We start from the raw sequence: 20,678 nt of genomic DNA, 5'->3' as shown, positions 1-20,678 counted from the left end.
TGTTTTTATATATATATATATATATAAAAACAGCTGACTAACATATATATATATATATATTATCAATGGAGAACTGCAAATGTGTTGCTACTGCTCTCAATAACACTGTTGCCCTGAATTTATTAAGCTGTATCGACAAAGGTCAGTAGGAAACAATTGTGCCATGCTGACTCTCTCTGACTCTAAAAATTAATCAGACGTTAAGGAAATTCCTGATTTAGGTAAAACACATTGTCATTGAACCAGACATTTGATTACAGTGATTGGGAAGAAATGGCAATCATGAAGTTGCCCAAGTTTTGAAATCAGTGGAATGCCTGGTGGAAGCAGAGTATTTTTATTTTTTTGCCTTTATTTAACTAGGCAAGGCAGTTAAGAACAAACTCTTATTTTCAATGACAGCCTAGGAACAGTGGGTTAGCTGCCTGTTCAGGGGCAGAATGACAGATTTGTACCTTGTCAGTTCAGGGGTTTGAACTTGCAACCTTGTGGTTACTAGTCCAACACTCTAACCACTAGGCTACGCTGCCGCACCATATGATAACGAGATTCATACAATTCTGTCATTTAATTGACTATGCAGAGGGAGTCGAAAAGAGAACACATAAGGCTATTGTATAAAACACCTGTCTCCGTATTACATCTTCAAACTAAGGGCAACCATGGCATCCGTGACAGAGAGGTAGAAAGATTGGATGATTGTTATGGCTTTGCACATGGTCAGTGTGAACCAGAGTGACTTGACACAACGGGCCATACAAGCTGTACAAACAAAATGGAAAAGACACAGGACAGCTCGGGGGTTTTATTTAACAAAAGGGGTTGCAGTCTTCTGTGAAGCGTTCATCCATGTATACAGGTATGAGTCAAGCTACATTTTTTGTGTAGTAATATTATCTCAGAAAGCCATTTGCATTGCTAGTTATAGCCTAATGTTAGCTAGCTAACTAGCTAACATTGAACCTATTTGGTTAGCTTTAGCTAGCTATGACAATCAGTTTGTATTGCTAGTACTCTATGGATTTAGATCATGGTTAATTCCTTAGCTAGCTAGCTGCATGTCTAAACAAAAGATCCCAAGTTAAAGCAGACTGTTAGCTAGCTGTCAGGATCGCTAGCTAACATTATGTGTACGATCTGTGTAGTAGTATTATCTCAGACTGCCATTTCCATTGCCAGTTATAGCCTAATGTTAGCTAGCTAACTAACATTGAACCTAGTTGGTTAGCTTTAGCTAGCTTTGACAATCGGTTGGTATTGCTAGCACTCTATCGGTTGGGACTATGGTTCATTGTTTAGCTAGCTACATGTCTAAATACAGGACTCCCCTTCGCCAGATGATTACATGACCCATCAAGTTGGCAGTGATTGTGGCCATCTGTTGTATAATAAAATATTTGAATCTGGAATTTGTCTTTTAGCATCAGTAGAACCCACCTGACTCTCCTCCACCAGTCATATAAGGAGACTGGAGGATGGTACGGTGCTGGTGGAAAGCTATGGCTGGCATCAACACCTGACTCCATACTTCAGGCCGTTGCCACAGATCAAGCAGTACCAGCACTTCAGGTGAATATCATTTTATGCATTGTATGAGGTTATTATTCTAACCTAAATTTGGGAGGTGAATAGATTTTATTTAAGGTCTTTATTTTTTGGTCTATTTTCCTGTTTTACAGCTTCGATGCTCCGGAGTCTGGTGTTGTTGTCGCCAAGGAGCATTCAGACTCAGTCTGGACCAGGTTTTAGCTGCTGCGCAACACTGACGTTCTTCCTCCCATAGATGGTCTGCCTGTACAAGCACCACTTGGACTGGATACAACTAGACGTGTATATTTTTGAGAAGATCAGGGACTTTTACGATGAAGAGACCATGGATATCACATGCCCTGCACCAAAGTTAAGGGCAGGACAGAAACAGGCTCATTTAGATTCCCTTGTTCATGCGTGGTGTGGACGGACCACTTCATCACTGGGGGCGAGTACCCAGTCATCCAGGCTTTCGGCAGTGCCTCTATGCACATTCATATGGCTCTCTTCTAACACACACATACCATACGTTGCTGCTGCTATTCATGTTTTATCCTGATGCCCAGCCTCTTTACCCCTGATTGTATGCACATAACTACCTCATCTAGCACTAATATTGTTCTTGATATTATTCTTGTACATACTCATTATCATTTTGTTCTTTCTCTTCTGGCGTTGACATTTTTAGTTCTTTTTTTATCTTGACATTTTTTATTTTTGAAATTGCTACTATGCAAATATGCAATTACCCATTTCACTGTACCGTTTACACCTTCTGTAGAGACCCTTCCATTTAGCAAGATTATAGCGAGATTATGCACCTTCTGTATGCTGTGCATGTGACAAATAAACGTAGATTTTGTTTTTGATATTGTGTGTTTAGCAGAGACGTTAATGTGAACAACAACATGACCTGCACCAAAGTCATATTAGGATATTAGCTTTTTGTAGGCTACTACTTTTACCACTTTTAGCCTTGAAATCTTTACTACACTACTCACTCTGTTTAGCACATGGCCACATGTGAATCCTTAAAAGAGATGGGTGGGGCTAATGCTTAAGAGGGTATGAATGATTCGGAATGAGTGTAGACTAAGGAAAGCTCTCCAGAGACATTTTCTCGAAAGTGGGGTTACAAGTTTTTCAACTTTCAAAGCCCATTGTTCCTCAACAAATGCAGTGTATGATATAACATGTTATAGCTCTGAATCTTTACTTTTATCCAATGTAAAAAAATATATATTTAGAATTTAAAAATGTAGCTTCATAAGTCCAAATCAAGCCGGTCAGTCACATTTCGCCTGTCTCCAAAAGCAAAAAGGCTTTTTCAGGTTTAGGGGTTAGGTTTAGGGTTAGGGTCACAATTAGGATTAGGTTAAGATTAGGATTTAGGGTTAGGGGTTTTGGGTTAAGATTAGGGATAGGTTAAGGGTTAGGGAAAAATAGGATGTAGAATGGGAATCAACTATTTGGTCCCCAAAAGGATAATAAAACAAATGTGTGTGTGTGTGTGTGTGCATGAGTGCGCCCTCACGTTTGTGTGTGTGTGTCCATCAGAGTGTGTGCTTTGTGATGACTCGGGAGTGAGAGCAGTGCTGTCTTTGATGTTATGTGACAGACCATGGGTTAAAGCATCCAGACAGAGCAACCTGCTGCGCTGAGGGGACCTCTCACTTACTGTAGCAGGTTGACTTCTGGGAACTGACCGGTGGGCAGGGACATTAAGTGTTTTCCTTGAAGACACATGGCACAGCACGAAGCAGATGCTGCTCCTGAAATTAAATGACTTTGGTGTGGGTGTTGTCTCAAGGAAACAAGGGATCTCTCTCCCTCAGGGAGTGGCTCTGACTGGTCAACTCTCTCTCTCTCTCTCTCTCTCGCTCTCTCTCTCTCTCCAGGGTTGAAGCAGATCCATGCTCTCTCCATCCAGGGCAATTATGAGTTGAGGATTGACCTGGAGGACTTTGACAACAGTACAGCCTATGCCCAGTATGGGATGTTTGGAGTTGGCCTGTTCTCTGTGGACCCTGACGATGACGGATACCCACTGACTGTTGGAGATTACTCTGGAAATGCAGGTACATATATCTGAATGACCAGTTCCCTTTGTTAATCAATAAAGTATCAACCTAAAACTCTCATCTTCAATTAACATTTTATATTTAAGTTTGATTTAAATTATAGATTGGGTTGTTATAGACCCAAAGCAAAGTTAAGCCGCACTTAAACACGTATGTTGAAGCCCCAGGTTTACTCATTAAATACGTATGACTCAAAATTGCATTGACTATCTATAGTGAAACTGCTGTGTCCTCTGCAGTAGTTTATTGTTAAGTGCTGAGGGAAGGAGGGATGGAAGCGTTTGGTTTGGTCTCCACAGCGTGGATAGACAGGGACAGAAAGACAAGCACAATCCGTATGTGTCTGCGTATATCTGTTCCCCAAACATCACATCCCAGCCGCAATCCCGTCACCGTGAATAAATTACTACCCAATTAATTATGGTGGTTGACCGGCAGCATAAACAAAACACTGCCAGATGCCTGTCACAACAAATAATCAATTTAAAGAACCTTTTGGGAGTGGAGTACTGAGAACTGAGCACACAGAGAGAGAAGAGGGACAGATGAGAGATGGAGGGATGGGAAGAGGGGGTATAGATGAGAGGAGGAGGGAGAGAGTGTTGTCACAAGCAGGTTTTGCAGAAAGAGAGAGTGTTGTGTAAATGGCTTGTACACACAAATAAATAATGGTTCTAAATAGTACCAGGCAGGGGTTATTTGGCTTGTAACCATAACAGAACCCTTTTTGGTGCTCTATAAATGACCATTAACATATGTTCTATATAGCACCAAAAAAGGTTGTGCTATGGTTACAACCATTTTTGGAGCTACATGAAACCCTTTTTTTAGTGGTTCTTTATAGAACCTTTGTTAATAATGATTGTATAAAGAATATTTCTCATTCTGAAAGGCTCTTTGTAGATCATTTTGAAGAACCATACAGGCTTTTTATTCTGGTCAGCCATATTATATTGTTAAAACTCCATATGAGTTATCGTATTGACAAGTTGAATCAAGTAAGCTACCTCTGGAACAGCTGGGGGTCACTGAGTAGAGAATTGAGAACCACTGACTGATTTAGTCAACCGTTTTCAATTGACACAAGGCCATACGTGTGAGGCTTTCACAAGACACCATCACTGGCCATGGCCAGATATAATATGTCATGGCATAACACAACCTATTAGATAAACTGGACAATTAAATGATCATTTGAATCGCACTGCAGCACACTAGCCTCTCCCTCATACCCTCTCCTCCCCTTAGTACCACTGTTATTGTTATTATCACACACACTCTCACTCACATTTTCTCTGATCTGAGGGGTATCCTACGAAGCAGGTTTGAGGCGTTAGCGAGGTAACTTTGGTTAACTCTGAGTTCAACTCATGATAACCGGTCATACGAAAGCTGCTCACCTTTTAGCCAAGTACATTTCTATGGCTGCTTCAGAGCTAACCTTCTCCGGTGCAGGCTAACTCACGGCTAACTCCACTTACCCTGATTGAAATGACTGAGCCACGAGTTGAGCACCAATGAAGTCAGATTCCCTTCCTCTTCCAAAGATTGCATCATCATCATCCCCTTCATTTGAGGAAGACGACTGATTAAATATTGTATTTATCAAAAGTAAATATTTGTTTATGTTACATGGTAATGACAGAATCCATTTTAAACTGTACGCAGCATCCATAGGAGTGTGGGGGGGGGGGGGGTACTTGTGCATTGATAAGCACCCGAAATACGGCATTCACTATAACTATTAAAATAAAGACAGCCTACCGGGAAACAGTGGGTTAACTGCCTTGTTCAGGGGTAGAACAACAGATTTGTACCTCAGTTTAGAAATTCGATCCAGTAACACGTTCGGTTACTGTCCCAATGCTCTAACCACTAGGCTACCTGCCGCCCCACTTCTAAAAGCTTATTTCACACAATAGCCTGCTGAATTTGAAAGATAACCTTAATTTCATATTGAATCCGACACAAATGAAAATGTGGCACTGACTCGCCTATAGATTGATGTTTCAGAAATGTCTCAATGAAGAGCTCGGTGTTCGACTAGCCATGTGTGACATGCACACGCAGTTACAAGCCTGTTAGACTTAGCGGCAGGTGGACAAACAAAGTCCACCGTCGTAATACGGATAAAGCCTGAGCTGGAATGTGAAGCAACAGTGGGGCAAAAAAGAAAAAATGTTGTCAGCCACCAACTGTGCAAGTTCTCCCACTCAAAAAGATGAGAGAGGCCTGTCATTTTCATCATAGGTACAATTCAACTATGACAGACAAAATGAGAAAGAAATTCCAGAAAATCACATTGTAGGATTTTTTATGAATTTATTTGCAAATTATGGTGGAAAATAAGTATTTGGTCAATAACAAAAGTTTATCTCAATACTTTGTTATATACCCTTTGTTGGCAATGACAGAGGTCAAACGTTTTCTGTAAGTCTTCACAAGGTTTTCACACACTGTTGCTGGTATTTTGGCCCATTCCTCCATGCAGATCTCCTCTAGAGCAGTGATGTTTTGGGGCTGTTGCTGGGCAACACGGACTTTCAACTCCCTCCAAAGATGTTCTATGGGGTTGAGAAATGGAGACTGGCTAGGCCACTCCAGGACCTTGAAATGCTTCTTACGAAGCCACTCCTTTGTTGCCCGGGCGTTGTGTTTGGGTTCATTGTCATGCTGAAAGACCCAGCCACGTTTCATCTTCAATGACCTTGCTGATGGAAGGAGGTTTTCACTCAAAATCTCACGATACATGGCCCCATTCATTCTTTCCTTTACACGGATCAGTAGTCCTGGTCCCTTTGCAGAAAAACAGCCCCAAAGCATGATGTTTCCACCCCCATGCTTCACAGTAGGTATGGTGTTCTTTGGATGCAACTCAGCATTCTTTGTCCTCCAAACACGACGAGTTGAGTTTTTACCAAAAAGTTATATTTTGGTTTCATCTGACCATATGACATTCTCCCAATCTTCTTCTGGATCATCCAAATGCTCTCTAGCAAACTTCAGACTGGGTCTGGACATGTACTGGCTTAAGCAGGGGGACACGTCTGGCACTGCAGGATTTGAGTCCCTGGCGGTGTAGTGTGTTACTGATGGTAGGCTTTGTTACTTTGGTCCCAGCTCTCTGCAGGTCATTCACTAGGTCCCCCCGTGTGGTTCTGGGATTTTTGCTCACCGTTCTTGTGATCATTTTGACCCCACGGGGTGAGATCTTGAGTGGAGCCCCAGATCGAGGGAGATTATCAGTGGTCTTGTATGTCTTCCATTTCCTAATAATAGCTCCCACAGTTGATTTCTTCAAACCAAGCTGCTGACCTATTGCAGATTCATTCTTCCCAGCCTGGTGCAGGTCTACAATTTTGTTTCTGGTGTCCTTTGACAGCTCTTTGGTCTTGGCCATAGTGGAGTTTGGAGTGTGACTGTTTGAGGTTGTGGACAGGTGTCTTTTATACTGATAACAAGTTCAAACATGTGCCATTAATACAGGTAACGAGTGGAGGACAGCTGAGCCTCTTAAAGAAGAAGTTACAGGTCTGTGAGAGCCAGAAATCTTGCTTGTTTGTAGGTGACAAAAAACTTATTTTCCACAATAATTTGCAAATAAATTCATTAAAAAAATTTCCCTCATTTTGTCTGTCATAGTTGGAGTGTACCTAAGATGAAAATTACAGGCCTCTCTCAACTTTTTAAGTGGAAGAACTTGCACAATTGGTGGCTGACTAAATACTTTTTTGCCCCACTGTAACTGAAGCTGATTCGCTTTAGAAAACCCTGAGTAGATCTAGCTTGCATAGTAGGATACCCCTCTGGTCTCAGTGGACAGGTTGGTCATTGCGGCTGGGAGCAGCTGGATTCTAACCGTGTTCAGTGGAGCCACATTGTCCCATCCACTTCCCTTCAGCCAGACAAGGTTACACTGAGTGGGCTGCAAATGACACGCTAAGGACTGCTAGCCTGGTTCCTCTTTTCTCTCCCATTGTTTCATATTATCCGGCAACCATTATCATGTTGTCACATTGGGTTGTTGTTATATGTTTTTTTTATTTTTTATGTTTCGACGTAGGGGCTCTCTTTGTGAATGCTGAAACACGCCCTGTAGGAACTGGTGGCGCTGCGAGTTACTGTGGGAAAATTGAATTGGAGGGAGTGGAGTGGTGATGTGGCTACACCCTGCCTGGGCAAATAATGGATTTAGTTGCCCTGATGAGATGCTAGAGAACACTTAACTAATTGTCTTTTGTTGAATTTATATAACAACATTCCAACCTCGTTTAGCATGATCTATTATATTATGTAACTATTTGCATTCATTTGCATCTCTTTCAATTAGAGACTTTTATTTTGAAGGTGAACCGCAAATTGAAGTACTGTGGCTAACCCTTATTGTGTCTAGCTTCACATATGTGGGTCCGCCCATCATTAATCAAATAAGTCTTATAAATGTGGGTTATTTTAGATTATGACACCCAGCTTGATCGTTAGTTAGTTAGTTAACTATAGCTACTGAAATATTATGTTGTTTGGCTATGTTTTTGGGGAAGAACATTGTTTGCATCCATCAGCCAGCTAGCTTTTTTTTATGACCAGCACTGTCCCAGAGCTTGGGGATGTGTGTCTGCGTTCAAGTGAAGCAGAGGCAGATGCGCGAGACAAAACTTTGCCAGCATCATAGCATACGTATCGGTGAATGCTGTGACATGAAATACAAGTAATGGTGTAATCAATGTGTAATAACTACGTAAAAAAAACATATGAACGTATTAAATTATTATCTGATGTGCAGTCATATTTAGGTCTTGATTGGTCAACAAGCTTATTTTACGTGTCAAATAACATTATTTGACCTGTATCTTATTTGACACGCAAAACCCAAATGGCGTTCCATAGCCAACCACCCAAGAGTGACATTCAGCTCAAAGCCGTAGCCTATAGCTAGCAGTGTCCCGTGTACCTCTCTTCAGGTCTATTTCTGGAAATGCTCGCAGAGTAGTTTTAGATCCTGCTGAGGCTTCAAAGCTCTTTTTTAAGTGTGTGTGTGTGTGTGTGTGTGTGTGTGTGTGTGTGTGTGTGTGTGTGTGTGTGTGTGTGTGCGCGCACTATGTGACAGTTGAGCGCTGATCGGATCGTTAGGGAGGCGATAGTAAAAGCAGAAGGATAAAGAGGTCAGCATAGAGCCCTTTGATAAATGAACAACAAAGTGTTGTAACCCTGTGGTTTGTGTAATGAGGACTGATCTTTAGAGAGGAGAGGAGGCCTCTCTCTGATCTCACGTCATCTATGGAAATGATGGATTGTTCCTTAGTCATTTGGAAATGGATTAGGAATGCAGTGGTGCTCTGGTGCTGTCTGATGTAAGAGGGCTCTGGTGAAAGACATTGGTTTAGCCAGGAAAGACAAATCAAAGCACTGAAGATTTGGAATCAAATGTATGTCTCTCTAAAGCCTCTTCTATCGCTCAACCTCTCTTAATGATCTATTTCTCCTTTCTTGTCTTCCAATCTATCCCCTATTTCTCCTCTGTTCACCCTTGTCCCTTTCATTTGTGTGTGTGCGTGCATGTTTGTGTAAATATGATGCGTGTGCGTTTGTACATGAATGCAACATGAATGTGTTCTCCACCCATCCAATCCCCCCCCCCCCCCACACACACACACAGGCGATGCTCTGCTAAAGCACAACGGAATGAAGTTCACCACCAAAGACAAGGACAACGACCACTCGGAGAACAACTGTGCCTCCTTCTACCACGGTGCCTGGTGGTACCGTAACTGCCACACGTCTAACCTGAATGGACAGTACCTCCGCGGGCAGCACACCTCCTATGCCGACGGCATCGAGTGGTCCACCTGGACCGGCTGGCAGTACTCCCTCAAGTTCTCCGAGATGAAGATACGGCCCACTCGCGACGAGAGCAAATGAGAAAAATGAGGGGATAAAAGAAGAAAAAGAGAGGAAAGGAATTTGAAGGAAGAAGGTGCTCATAAGAATAAATATAAAACCCCACACTCAAAAGACAGCTATAGGCTGTGGTTCCTGTTCAGCTATTGTTTGCTGACTGACTAAAAGGACATCTTTGATTGGTATACTACTATTGTCTACGTTTCTCTGTGGAACCCTAATCCCTTCCCCCTGCCCCGCCCCGCTTGCTGTGCCCTCTGCTAATCCCTCGTCGCTCGTTGCGTACTGTTGTGCTGAGGTTTTTCGTGCCCCCCCACCCCCATTATCCTTATCCTTCATCACTATCATTAGGAGATTTGTTGCCAATGATTTTGAGTGTTTCCCTCCTGTCAACGACCACACCGCGACACGAAATGAATCTTACTCACTCTTACTTCACAGGAGTTTGTGGCACGTTTAACTGGGGGAGAACGGGCTTGTGGTAATGACTGGAGCGGAGTCAGGGGAACGGTCTCAAAAACCATGTGTTTGATGCCATTTCATTTGTGCCGTTCCAACCACTACTATGAGCCGTTCACCCCCTCAGCAGCCTCAACTGTCTTACTTACGTCTCTCTTTCTTGCGTTATTTACATCTAGTCATCAATCAATGATCTGTCTTTTCTATCTGAGCCTTGACCTTGACCTCTCTCCTGTGATAGTTGCACCTTGTAGCCAGTAGTTCTATTCCCACAGTCCTTTACTGCGTTGTTTCCAGTCAGCGAAGTATGGTGTGACCTTTGAACAAGTGGCTGAGTCAGAACAGGAGATGTGACATTACAGTTAGAGAACACACACACACACACACAAAACTCTGTACCCTGAAGCTACAGTATTACCATGACACAGCAAAACTCAGTCTGTCACCCAAAGGGACTTGGCTGTATTGGCCTTCCAGTCAGGAGACATGCTAAAATGGCACAATCCACAGTACCTCACCACCCACTGCTTAAGCATCCCTTTATTAAAGATATGCTCTGTGGGATAACAAGACATTGGAATGGGAATGGTGTAGAGGGAACGGTTGAAATAGAAGGAGACAGAGCTAGACATATCAAACAGAGGGGTGAGAAGGGAATTACTAAATGAAAAGGGGAATAAGATAGACAGAGTGAGAAAAATGAGGAGATCAAATAGAGGGGTGAGGGAGCGATCGACAGAGAGATCGGGGGGGGGGGGGTGGATGGAGATCAAATGGAGGGGGGAGGGAGCGATCGACAGAGAGATGGGGGTGTGGATGGAGATCAAATGGAGGGGGGAGGGAGAAGGGTAAATGAGAGGGAGCAGATATCATTAATCTGACTGAGGCCATTAGGGAGCATATTGGGCACTTTGTCTGATCAGCCTGCCAGCTGATCACCAGCCAAGTCACTGCTACGACAGAGCCCCAGACGTTAACTCCTCAGTGTGTGTGTGGATGTGTTTAACTATTCTTGTGGGGACCAGAAGTCCCCACAAGAATAGTAAACGGAACATATTTGACCAACTGGGGACATTTTGTTAGTCCCCACAAGGTCAAATGCTATTTCTACGGTGTTTAGGGTTAAGGTTGGAATTAGTGTTAGGGTTAGAATTACGTTAAGGGTTAGGAGCTAGGGTTAGTTTTAGGGTTAGGAGCTAGAGTTAGGTTAAAGGTTAAGGTTAAGTTTTTGGGGTTAAGGTTAGGGTTAAGGTTAGGGTAAGGGTAAGACTATTTGAGCTCCCACTCAGACAGATAGAGAGCCTATGTAAATGTGATAAGGGTTATCATGTTCACATTGGTAGTAAGTGAATGTAGCAGGCAGCAGTATGGAAAAGAGAAGGAAGAGAGTGTGGTGAAGTTGCAAGGGGACCCTTGGGGCCAAAAGTAGAAAGAAAGAAAGAAAGAAAGCAGGAAAGAAAGAAAGAGAAAGCCACCTTTCAGAGACAGGAGTGACATGACAAGAGAGAAAAATCTGTTTGTCATCTCTTCCTTTAGGAAAGTAAAGCATGTTTTAGCCTTTACCCCCACGGTCACAACATTAAATAGTCCCCTACTCTCCTCAGCATTTTAACTCTACGCCTGTGTTTTCGCAATCAGCTGTAACCGGTAGAACCTATCTAACCCATTGATGTACACATGCACATGCAGCTACATACACACATTATGTCTCTCTCTCCTCCTTTATGTTCTATTTCATCCATATCTCATGTAAGAAAATGTCCACCCCCCCCCTCTCGGTTTCTCTGTCTCCCCTCTCTCCCTTTCTCCCCATCTCCTGTAATGTTTTCTCTTCTGTAATCCACCCATGTCTAGCTGAATGCCTAGGTTTTCTGCCAGGGTGACGCAGGCTCTTGTCTTCTGGCTCTAGCAGAGAAACTGTTGATGTAAAATACAGTTTGCTGCTATCGACCGATCCCTCAACCTGGATTTTCTTTCTTAATAGCTCAAAAACGTGTTTCGTGAATGACGACAACAAAAAAATATGTTTGTCTGTACGGTATTATAAAAAAAGAAAAAAGAAAAACACAGAGAAGTTTTGCTAATTTGTGGGGATGAAATTGTGCAATTCTGAATATTTTTTATATTTGGTGTATCAACTGTTTTTTTTCTCTCTTCATTTTTTTGGTTTTGTTATGGATTTTCTTAGATGTACTGAAAGCTTTAAAGATATGTGTAGATTTATTGTACAGTGTGTATGACTTTTAGAGCATGTCCTACTGTTTTCATCCTATGCCAAAAGACAAACGATAACTCAAGCACACAGACTTTACACGTCTTTACACAAGTCAAAAGAAGAAAAGAAAAAACTCATCTCGAGCCGGTACTTCTCCTCATTTACCGGACTGGGCACCAGTGGAAGTGTGGCCAGCTAGACTTTTTGGAGAGGAGCAAGTGAGAAGAGGAGGGGCATAGTAAAGCACACGAGGACACATCCGCCTTGATCGACAGCACAAATTGATCTTTACCGAAGTGATAACAATGGCACGTCTGGTGGCTCTGCTTTCTCTGTTCGACATTGTGTTGTGGGACACTTTTGATCTATTCGGACATGTTGGCTCTACCAGACATACTGGTTCTATGGGATGCACCAGCTCTGGAGGACATGTTGGCTCTACCAGACATACTGGTTCTATGGGATGCACCAGCTCTGGAGGACATGTTTGATCTGCCCTGGCTGCCAATGGACAAACAGGCATTACAGTGAGACACTGGGCTGTGTGTTTTGGATGGACTGGTGCTTGGATCCTTCTTCCACTACAGGGCAGTCTATTGACTGCAGTATCGGCAGAGCCTCGGCTCTATGCAGCCAACCATCCACAAAAACCTGCTCCGACTCAGTCAGAGTGAGCACTGCTCACTGTGATGTCAGCTCAGCTCTCCGGGAGTCCTGTGGTGGTAAGACTGTGCCAGGACTCCCGCCACATCTACAGTCTGCCTCTTCTACCGCTACCCAGCGCTGCAGCTAAACATCAAAGAACCGGCTGTGTGCACAGCAACCACGCGTTATCAACACTAATCGTGTTACCATGGAAACAGAATTACATGGGAGCTTTCGATGTTGAAAATTTGTGTCGGCTTAGAATTAATAGTGATTTAGACGTACATTATGATTTCAAATGTGGTTGGTGCCGAATTGAAATGGTGAAACTTGTAAAGCTGAAGTTTAATGAGGTACTGGAATGAGTCAGACTGATATCGTGACGTGACTGGCTGACTTAGATTACATGGGTTCCTCTTTCTGTGTGTCTGATTGCATTTAGAAGGGCAGCTAAATTTGCATATTTCTTTCCCCTAATGGTCTTTTCAGGCAGACCAATCACATGAGATCTTTTCACATCAGCTTTTTTTCAGAGCTGATCCAACTGGCCAAAGGACCAATTCGTGAAAAAATATCAGAATTGGTCTGCCTATCTATACGCAGACTCTGTATGTGTGAGAGTGTGCGCTTCAGTGAGAGAGAGAGAGAGAGGAAGGGGGAGGAATTCATCAAAGTTAATGTGATGCTTATGTATAACTTGCCTCCCTACTATTTGTGTTGATAACAGAGTGATATTAATAAATCAACGATTAATTAATGTGATAACCAATTCCATAGAGTGGCTCACCCCCTTCAGGTCATGTGTTGAACTGCGCTGCTCATTTTAACCCTCAACTCTACTCTCCCATGTACAATCTTCACTTGAGCATCAAATATTGCACATAATATGTTCTATCAATGTATTGTAAACCCTACAGTCTTTTTTTCCAAACCCCCTCCATCCCTCCTCCACTTCTCTCATTTTCTGTCTGCTGTTACAAGCACCATCCACCTCCCTCCTCTCTGCTTAAAGGTGAACTGCATTCACTGATTCCGCATGTGTTTTTCGTCCAGTGCTCATTAAGAAATGCAGTTTCCATTACTGAAGCACAAACAAGAGTTGTCTTTGGGGTGTGGTTTAATGTGGGTGTTTCTTGGGAGTGTCTTTTAGTAAGGAGGTGGACGAAGATCACTGAAGCATTGATGCTTTCCAGGAAATTCTGTCATTACTCAAGGTTTTGATCACCATAGTGTACACTAGTGACACCTGTTGGTCAAAATAATTTACAGCAGCCACATTATTATACAGTAGTTGATGTCCCACACACTGTAGCGAGTGTAGAGAGTAACCTTTTTGTCTTCTACCGAAAACAGCACCAAACCATCAGGTGGTTGTTCGATGAATCAAAGCTTCGGACGTCATTGATCACATGCCTTTGATAAAGTTATACAAGTAAAGTCTTAGCGATTTCAACAAACAAACAAGGTCAGTAGTGAGTAATTTAGTGATAGTGAGGTAAGCTAAGATAGCTTTGCTATGGAGAGAAGTGACTCACCATCTCAAGATGATCTACTAATTCAGGTGTATGTGTAGGTTATAGCCTGCGCTGACCTTGTGTTTAACCAATCAGACAGCAGCTAGATAGCTAGATAGCTTGGGGATAGCTACAGCTACAGCTGGCTAGCCTATCTAGCTAGCTGATGTTCCTCTGTCACATCACAGTTATGCCAAGATAGCAAGAAGTACCGGTGTCTGGAATGTGTTTCATGACACACTCGTTCCACAACACCTTGCTACGAAAGTAGCTTGCAACTGGAAGTGTTGTCTCGTCACGTGTTCCTATGGACACGATATCAACAACTGCGAGTTGAATGCCCTTGTCTTCAGTCAACTAAGTTGTCAACACAATATTCGAGAAGATGCTAGTTTGGTCTCATCCCGTCTCTGTTTACTCCAGCTTTTAGATCTTTCCTAGGGCACAAATCCCCAAACTAATATCCCTACAGGTGTAGGCTACATGTGGACATTGCACAAACATGGCCAGCTTGAGTGTAGATACATTTATCAACAACAAAATCGATGCCCACGCTTGTGTTACAAAGACAAAAACGTGTTCTACTGCAAATAGGCTATCATATCGATATGCTTATAAAGACAGTATGCCTACACTTTACCTAGCAAAAGAAAATAAGTTGTGCGTCGAGGACAACCGCAGATAGAACAAGGAGCATACAAATATGTGGTACAACTTCAGCTGCGCCAGAAATAGAGTGGCATTCTATTATATTTAAATGGTCTAATTTAAGGACTTGGCTGTCTAACCACACCCTGACATTTACAGCTCTCTGGGTGAGATCCTGTCTTCAAGTCTCCAGTGTGTAATGTAGTCCCTTCCATCTATATAATGTATTACAGGTTATGGACAGGTGCATGGGTTCAGCAGGCAGAGTTCAATAAATACAGGCAGATGTGAAACGCAGGAAGATGCCACTTGTCTCATACCACTCATACCACTCTGTAGGTAGCCTACAGAGTAATATAAAATTGCTGAACTTACGTAGATATTCCAAACAAAGTATTTTGATACCTTTCAAGCGTAACAGTTCCATGCAGAATATACAGTCCTTCACATAATACTGTTGTTTAAGGTTCTGAACAAACAAAGTTAAAAAAAAAATCACAGATGACTAGAAAAAGCTCAAACCAAGTGTATTCACCCACTGGGTCACACAGCTGCAAAGACAAAGACATGATTACACAAGCACATATATTTATACCCTCCTACTAGGCCGAATCAACTTCTTGCACATCGAGACAGCCAATACTTTACTGTATGTGTGTGGGATAGGACTTCATCTGACCTGACCACTGGCAGAATTTATTACTCCTCTCTAATCTATGACTGTCCTACCGTATTAGTGACTGAAACCAGACTGTTGTCATTTGCCTCCCTCCATAGGAGCCATGAAATTTGACAGTAACATGTTTGACAGAATGTAAACTTCATGCAATCCCCCTTGTCTCACTCAGTAACATTCCATACACCTAGGTTCTATCCACCCTCCATGGACCCCAACATATATATGAATTATTAATGTAAAGTAAGCAATGAGTTCAAGTATGGTAACATGACTAAGTATATTTCAAACATCAACCCAACACTGTAGAAGTAGTGTTCTGCTATTATAACAATGTGAAAGTATTACACTTGTTTTTCATCTTCTATTGTTATTTACAGCCTACACAGATACTGTACCTATCACCATTTTGTCTGATAGTACATGTTAGTCATCATCCTTTCGTATGGTGTCCCATATACAGTGCCTTTGGGAAAGTATTCAGACCACTTGACTGTTTCCACATTTTTTCACGTTACAGCCATATTCAAAAATAGATTTTAGACATTTTTGAAACTTTTTGCAAATGTATTAAAAATAAAAAACAGTATTCAGACCCTTTGCTTTGAGACTCGAAATTGAGCTCAGGTGCATCCTGCTTCCAATAATCATCTTTGAGATGTTTCTACAACTTGATTGGAGTCTACCTGTGGAAAATTCAATTGATTGGACATGATGGAAAGAAACACACCTGTCTATATAAGGTCACACAGTTGACAATGCATGTCAGAGCAAAAACCAAGCCATGAGGTAGAAGGAGTTGTCCGTAGAGCTACAAGACAGGATTGTGGCGAGACACAAATCTGGGGAAGGGTACCAAAACAATTCTGCAGCATTGAAGGTACCCAAGAACACAGTGGCCTCCATCATTCTTAAATTGAAGAAGTTTGGAACCGCCAAGATTCTTCCTAGAGCTGGCAACCCGGCCAAACTGAGCAATCGCGGGAGAAGGGCCTTGGTCCGGGAGGTGAACAAGAACCCAATGGTCACTCTGCCAGAGCTCTAAAGTTCCTCTGTGGAGATGGGAGAACCTTCCAGAAGGACAACCATTTCTGCAGCATTCCACCAATCAGCCCTTTATGGTGGAGTGGCCAGACGGAAGCCACTCCTCAGTAAAAGGCACATGACAGCCCGCTTGGAGTTTGCCAAAGGGCACCTAAAGACTCTCAGACCATGAGAAACAAGATTCTCTGGTCTGATGAAACCAACATTGAACTCTTTGGACTCAATGCTAAGCTCCACGTTTGGAAGAAACCTGGCACCATCCCTACGATGAAGCATGGTGGTGGCAGTATCATGCTGTGGGGATGTTTTTCAGTGTCAGCGACTGGGAGACTAGTCAGGCTTGAGGCAAATGAGGCAAATGAATGGAGCAAATTACGGAGAGATCTTTGATGAAAACCTGCTCCAGAGTGCTCAGGACCTCAGACTGGGGCGAAGGTTCACCTTCCAACAGGATAACGACCCTAAGCACACAGCCAAGACAATACAGGAGTGGCTTCAAGACAAGTCTGAATGTCCTTGAGTAGCTTAGCAAGAACCTGGACTTGAATTTCTGGAGAGACCTGAAAATAGCTGTGCAGCAATACACCCCATCCAACCTGACAGAGCTTGTGAGGATCTGCAGAGAAGAATGGGAGAAACTCCCCAAATACTGATATGCCAAGCTTGTAGCGTCATACCCAAGAAGACTCAATGTTGTAATCACTGCCAAAGGTGCTTCAACAAAGTACTGAGTAAAGGGTCTGAATACTTATGCAAATGTGATATTTTCATTTTTCATTCTTTATACATTTTCAAGCATTTCCAAAAAAACAGTTTTTGCTTTGTCATTATGGGGTATTGTGTGTAGATTGATTAGGGGAAAATAATTATTTTATCAGTTTTAGAATAAGGTTGTAACATAACAAAAAGTGGAAAAAGTCAAGCAATCTGAATACTTTCCAAAGGCAATGCAAGATGATTCTCTGAGATATTCCCCCACCATTCAATTCAATAATAACAAAATATGACAAAAGTCATCCATGTGTCTTGTATAACATTAATGCTGAGTGCAAGGTCTCTCCCAGTTCAGACATCTGTATCAACCTGTATTTTAGTCATGGGACTCCATCTGTTGAAAAACAAGGTAGAGTTGATACACACAGCACTGGATACATTATCAATGGTTGTAAGGTGAATTCCAGGACAGACAAGTGATAGTATTCTTGCCTATGACCAGATCAAATGTGGGATTGTTGCCTGGCCACGTACTGCCTAAGCCTTCTGCTTCTGATATGGTAGGGGGGTTCACACGTCACTGTTGAACAACAAATCCACCAGGTTTTGTAAGTAACCTGTGAATGAAATTAAATATCATCACTTAACATAACATAAAGCACGGAAAATAACTTTTCTCTCATTTGGAAGTAATTATACTAATAGAGTGACCGTAAGTACAGAATAGATTCAGGATAGTGAAGCTGAGCCTTTACTATTGTCCTGTTGAAAACAACTGGTAACTCGGAATTCGAAATTCTTCTACTTCCGACTTCAGTGCGTTCAAGACAAGTGGGAACTCGTCGGAATTCCAAGTCGGAAATGTGGCCATGTTTCTAGAGCTCCGACTTTCCAACTTGAAGATCACTGACTTCATGATTTGACCTTCTTTTTTAAGAGTTCCCAGTTGTCTTGAAAGCACCATACGCAACCAGCTGTGCAACATTACAATGCTGAATGCTTGCTGACATACATTTGTAGCATGTTAGCTAAAAAGACTGGAATTCAGGCTAGACAAGTAGCATCCTTTATTTTTGCCAGAGGAAAATACACACAGTAAATTGGCCAGTGTTACCAAGTGTTGGTTTTCCAGTGTAACATTTCTAGTCTAAGAGTAAAATTAACACGTCGTGTATAAGAACGCATGTGTTGGTGTTAATAACCAGCAATGAGGGTGATAGTGTGACTGTTTTACTGAGTGAAACATTCCCATCAAAACCACGCCCATCATTATGATATTTCACAGCATGCATTATTGCAGCTCAATTTTGGAGGGGAAATTGTGTTTTTGCATGTACATTGATTGACTGATGAATCTTTTGCTACAGAAAGATAATTAACATAACTGTTTCTAAACTAGTCTAAGTTACTAAGCTAAGTTACTTACATGTATTTATCCCGGTACCTTAATGATTGTTCAAGTTTAAATGACTTTAGGTAGTCTCCTTATAGCGCTGTTCTTAATACCAACAGTCATTTTGAATGCAGGTTACATGTGAATAAAAATTCCAACCATTGTCTGGGCTAACTCTGCCTGGATTCTAAATGGAATTACCCATCTGCCATTTCCAGCTACAATAGTAATTTACAACATTAACAATGTCTACACTGTATTTCTGATCAATTTGATGTTATTTTAATGGACAAAAAAACAACGGCATTTCTAAGTGACCCCAAATTTTTTAACGGAGTGTACTTTTATAAGAAAAGTTTAGCACTAATTGCAGATGAAGCAACAGAATACTAGCTAACCTAGCTCTTGATCATGACTCCAGTTCCATAGCAAAGGCAGAATTCCGCCATGGACTGAGTTATCGAAAGCAAGCATTGACCCAAACAACATGCATGTTCTCATAAAAGTATCAAGCTACCTAACTTGCAAATCTGGGTTAGTTATCTGTATCTTTGTCCGAGTTTATATTAATTGCCTAGCTAGCTAACGTTAGCTAGCATAGGGAGGTTCTTAGCTAGCCAGTTTGAGTTGAAACGTAATCGATAGCAAGCTGGCTAAATTTACATCCTATCAAACCTGGTCATCAGATGCAATGTTAACTATGCAAATCTTCCTCTATGACATTACATAACGTTACACAATCAGGAGAGGCTATGTATTTACCTAGTTAAATCACAGTATAACAGTATCATAGCTAGCTAGTTAGCTACTCACCACATACCAGTCACAGCCATCATGTACGTTTGTTGCATTTAATCCATTCCTTGCCATCTAGACATCATCATTGGCAAAAGTGGGCATGTAATCCATACCCATCCCATCCATACATGTTGTGATGCACTCACTTCCAAACCTCATTTTTGGACAAGACTGACTTAATTACCAACATTATCATATTTACACTTTGTTGTCAATTTTGACACTGTAGTTAATGTGTTTGTGTCATATCGGTGCCACATAGGCCATTTACAACCAGAGAAGTTGGTTCGAGAAGGCAGTTCTCCTTTAAACTCAAGCTCTATCTTGACTCCAGCATTATAAACAGAAGTTGGGATCATTCAGAGTTATCCCTTTCTCCCACTCATTATCATCAGCGTCAGCAGAGTACTGATCAATCCCCCCATTCCCTCACCCATCTCACTCCTCCTTGTTTCCATTCCCCCTCCATCTCACATGCTCTCCATTTCCCTAACCCCTCCATTTATCCCACCTCCTCCATCTCTCCATTCCCCAAACCCAACCTCCCTCAGTCCCAAGCTCCCTAGTCCCCATCACAGAACCAACTCTTCTTTCATTTTTCTCTCTCGTGAATATAGATTGTTTTGTGGAATCTTGATACTGTGTTTTAATGTTCTTGTCAACATTTAATAAACATTCACATTTTATGAGTGGAAAAGTTCTTCATGTTTGTATTATCTGTTTGTGTCTTGTGCAATGTGTTTGTACATGCATGAGTGTGTACAGAGATGGGCAGTAGTTCTGTTACATGTGAAATACGTACTTTTATTACTTCAGAGTTTTTTGTAATTTGAATTACACTGGGCTGAATTCATCTCCAATGTATCTTGTATAAAAAAAATACTGACATTTTTATTTCAAAAATACAAAACACTTTTCTATACCATTTTTATAAATGATGGGTCACCCTGCATTGGTATCAGAAGTCTGATAGGACTATGGCTGGGGAAGGCAACCCTGGTCCTGGGGTGCTGCAGGCACCTGTAAGACTGCCTGTGTTGAATTTAGGTAGTCACTGAACTGA

General features: G+C 41.9%; 1 protein-coding gene across 3 annotated transcripts in view; it reads left to right on the top strand.

The window, feature by feature from the left end:
- fibcd1b (fibrinogen C domain containing 1b) overlaps positions 1–20,678 on the top strand; it is a 322,405-nt gene that overhangs the window by 267,107 nt on the left and 34,620 nt on the right. For 2 of the 3 annotated variants that reach the window (XM_020465256.2, XM_031809372.1), the window contains exons 7-8: positions 3,429–3,608; positions 9,268–20,301. In XM_020465256.2, the coding sequence (XP_020320845.1) occupies positions 3,429–3,608; positions 9,268–9,530 (443 nt within the window). In that variant the 3' untranslated portion in view covers positions 9,531–20,301. Of the gene's footprint in view, positions 1–3,428; positions 3,609–9,267; positions 20,302–20,678 lie in introns of those variants that run through there. The other variant, XM_031809373.1, reaches the window with a different exon arrangement.

Source organism: Oncorhynchus kisutch, linkage group LG29 (assembly GCF_002021735.2).
Source record: "Oncorhynchus kisutch isolate 150728-3 linkage group LG29, Okis_V2, whole genome shotgun sequence".
In the NCBI taxonomy this organism is placed as follows: Eukaryota; Metazoa; Chordata; class Actinopteri; order Salmoniformes; family Salmonidae; genus Oncorhynchus; species Oncorhynchus kisutch.
The sequence above is the reverse complement of the archived record's forward strand: the minus strand, read 5'-3'. Positions and strand labels throughout refer to the sequence as shown.